Source organism: Morone saxatilis, unplaced genomic scaffold (genome assembly GCF_004916995.1).
Source record: "Morone saxatilis isolate NCDOM2014 unplaced genomic scaffold, NCSU_SB_2.0 Contig6, whole genome shotgun sequence".
NCBI classification, from domain to species: domain Eukaryota; kingdom Metazoa; phylum Chordata; class Actinopteri; family Moronidae; genus Morone; species Morone saxatilis.
The window spans coordinates 11,031,147-11,034,371 of record NW_023340206.1 but is presented as its reverse complement, the minus strand read 5'-3'; the positions used below and the strand labels follow the sequence as shown (position 1 = coordinate 11,034,371).

Here is a 3,225-nt window from a genome sequence, read left to right as displayed (position 1 = left end):
AGAGCCCGGGAAACTTAGGAGGTAATCATTCTGCGCTTCCCAGATGCTATTGCTGTAATTCCTTTTTGTGTCCTTACTAATTATATTCTGTTGTTCATGGTTTTCCAGGTGTGCTGGGGTGAACCCACATAGCCGGTGCACGTTGCCCTGGTGTTCGCACCAAGGAGCTGGAGCGCGTCAAGACAATCTGCTGGTAATCAATAACATACAGAAAGAGATAAAGGAGCAAAGACTGGAGGGTATAAATTGGAATAGGCTCTATTTGGAGTAGCACTGTTTTTTAAAGTAGTTACGTAATGTTTTCTTCATAAATACAAGTACATATCACAGACCTGTGTCACATTTCACAGTTTTTATAGCCTTTGCAACACCCGTCCCTGATTGGCCTTTATACAAATACACAACAACTCAACAAGAAAACACTACAAAACAGCGCAGAATGTAATAAAAAAAAAACAAAATATCATAAAACTCTAGTGAAAATCACCCGTTCATGACTACAGAACTGATCCGCCTTTTTAAACTGGAGTTTCCAATGAGCCAATCATCAATCATGATCTATTGATCTGTCAGACAGAGAAAGACACCTGTCCAAAGAAGGCATTTATGGCTATAAGGTTAATATTTGCAAATTAGCTTGACATATTTAACATATTTAATATCATAATAGTATGGCAGCTGTGTCTTTTCCAAACATTTTATGAAGCAATGTGTCACACACAAGGCTCGATTATTGGAGACGATGTGACCAAGAGGTTGCGCAATAACTTATGTGAAAAGACTGCGGAGAGCATGAAGACAGTACACAGTCTCTCATGAGTCTAAACGATGATCTTTTACAGTCTTTTTAACTGCGGTATGGGAGTGATACTTTCCCCAAATCCTCTGCTTCTTGTTTGGATTAAAAAAACAGTTCTGGTCTGACACAGACCAACAAACTTGAATAATTTCCAGCTCCCCTGACTGCTAATTCAGGAAATCTTTGTCAGCTTAAAAGATTAATATGTTCTTGAACACACCCAAAGACACACAGTATATCTCTCTAATGGCCTACAGAGACACTTAATAACTCAAAGTAAAGTTACTCCCTGACTGTGAAAGCCATCTGTCCCAGAACAAGAGGGTTTACACTCTTTACCATGTGATTTACCCTTTATTAGAAACACATTGGTCTTGGAAACCATATTTGACCACTTTATGTTCACCATATGTTATCGTGAGCAGGTTGTTCTTGTTAGGTGTGACAGCATTATTGTTTTTTTTTTTTTTTGCACTTTTGCTTTAAAGAAACCAGTAAATAAAATAAGGCTCTGCCGTCCTCAGTTTGCACCTGGAGAGCCTAAAAACCTATACAAATAGTGTTTAAATGTGAGATGTCAAAATCCAAAAAGGGTTTGACTCTTCTACCAAGTAGCTTTCTACAATCTCTGCTCATGTGTTTTGTCCTATTTTAAACATGACTTTGCTCACTGTGTAATGCACCTATAAAGAAGGATATTGGCTATGTATCTAGGAAATAACTAATAATATAAGCTTAAATTAAAAGATCTTAAATTAGAAAATAAACATATTTTTTGGGGGGAGGATGCCAGCAGCAATAAGATACCTCTTTTGTACTTTTTTAATTGTTTGTTTCTCTACCCTTTAATACCAAAGTGCATGTGTGCACCCTGTTCTCCATGTGCCCTGCAACATATAGTCTGAGGTATGACATTTCTAGTTTAATGTGGCATTTTGAACAGGGACATTTGCCCCTGTTTTTCAGCACCGCAACCACAGTGCTTGAGCAGTAATCACAGTCGACATGCTGACAAACTGTAACCATTAAAGAAACTTACCTTTGCAGGAGCACAAAAACAAGTCAATCCTTCAGTCTGGATACCTTTGCAGGAAAAGAAAAACAATGTGCCCCTGTTTTTTTTTAGGGGGGAGGGCTAGAGGGGAGATTTGTTCAAGAGTAGTCCATCGGTGTGTGTTTGCAACAGAGTCAGAGGCAACACTGAGCTGTCCTGATAGAAAAAACTGACTGGGGCTGTGGATGACATCACAAGCTCGCCTTTTGTGGGACATCCCTACATTGTAAAGGGGCATTACAAAGTGTTCATATAATTGAAAACCATTAAATATGATTTATATTATGTGCAATATGATAAAAAGTCAACTTTAATGTCCTGGCTGTTGATTTTTAGGGTTGTAATGCCTGTGTGGCTCTTTATAAGTGGTTCTATGGCTGTTATGGGCATGAATATTACTGAAAATACTTCATTTACAAGGCTGTAAAAAAAAAAGCAAAAAAAGATTGTTCTGGGTGTTAAATATGTTAGAAATATACATTATTTACACTTTATTTACATTATTACGGACCAATCTCTTGAGGGTTTCTACCGCTTAGCAACGGCGCCCTCTGCAGGGCAAAAACTCCTTGGCAACAGCAGGTTACCATGGCTACGGCGTCCTGGAAACTAACTTCTGCTGCTCTTCAGCAATTTATCTTGAGCCATGTTACGTTATGCCGCCTGAGGTGAGTTTATTTAATTGACCTCTAATTGAGACCTCATTAGACCGCGTTAACAGGAAGTGGCGAACAGGTGTAACGTAAATAGTCTGATTAAGCACTTGTTTTTATCTTAGCTTTATCGAGACTAACGTTGCATGCAAGATGAAATTCCTGCAGAAAGGTGGTTTTTATGTGCACAACCGACGAAGAAAACTCAGTATTTTCTTCGATTATTGAGCGACTTCATAAGTGTAAGTGGTTGAAGAAGTTACTCCGATCCTCTATGCAAGTAAAAGTAGAAATACCGGTAAGTTAGTAGTAAAAGTCCTGCATTCAAAATGTTACTTTAAGTATTAAAACAACCCATAATGCATAATTGCTTCTTTCACAGTGTAATATGATTATATAACAGTATATTATCCTGTTTTTCTATCACTAATAAATACATATAAGAGCATTTTAATGTTGATCAATGTGGAGCCAATGTTAGGTGTATAACACAGGGAGGATTAGTACATAAAAGCCCCAAACAAGCAAAAAACAAAACAAAAGCAACAGTATAAAGTAGCATAAAGTGAAAATTATATATTTTTTTATTGTTGCATTATATTTCAAATGTCCTGCAGTTTTAAATGTACCCTTCATTTACATTATCATACAGTAAATGAGTGATAAATGTCTTTATTCTGTAGAGATGTTCAGGAAAACGGCCTGGAGGAACACAGTGA

At 37.3% G+C, this 3,225-nt stretch overlaps 2 protein-coding genes across 4 annotated transcripts in view; one reads left to right on the top strand and one right to left on the bottom strand.

Moving 5' to 3' along the window:
• The window catches only part of calcrlb (calcitonin receptor-like b), an 18,067-nt gene extending 16,069 nt beyond the window's left edge, over window positions 1–1,998 (bottom strand). For all 3 annotated transcript variants that reach the window (XM_035677807.1, XM_035677806.1, XM_035677809.1), the window contains exon 1: window positions 1,839–1,998. The gene's annotated coding sequence lies outside the window, so the exon portion shown is untranslated. The remainder of the gene's footprint in view (window positions 1–1,838) is intronic.
• Window positions 1,999–2,441: 443 nt separating this feature from the next.
• Window positions 2,442–3,225, top strand: part of zswim2 (zinc finger, SWIM-type containing 2) — a 4,561-nt gene continuing 3,777 nt past the window's right edge. The window contains exon 1 of the mRNA XM_035677374.1: window positions 2,442–2,521. Within this exon, the coding sequence (XP_035533267.1) occupies window positions 2,442–2,521 (80 nt within the window). The remainder of the gene's footprint in view (window positions 2,522–3,225) is intronic.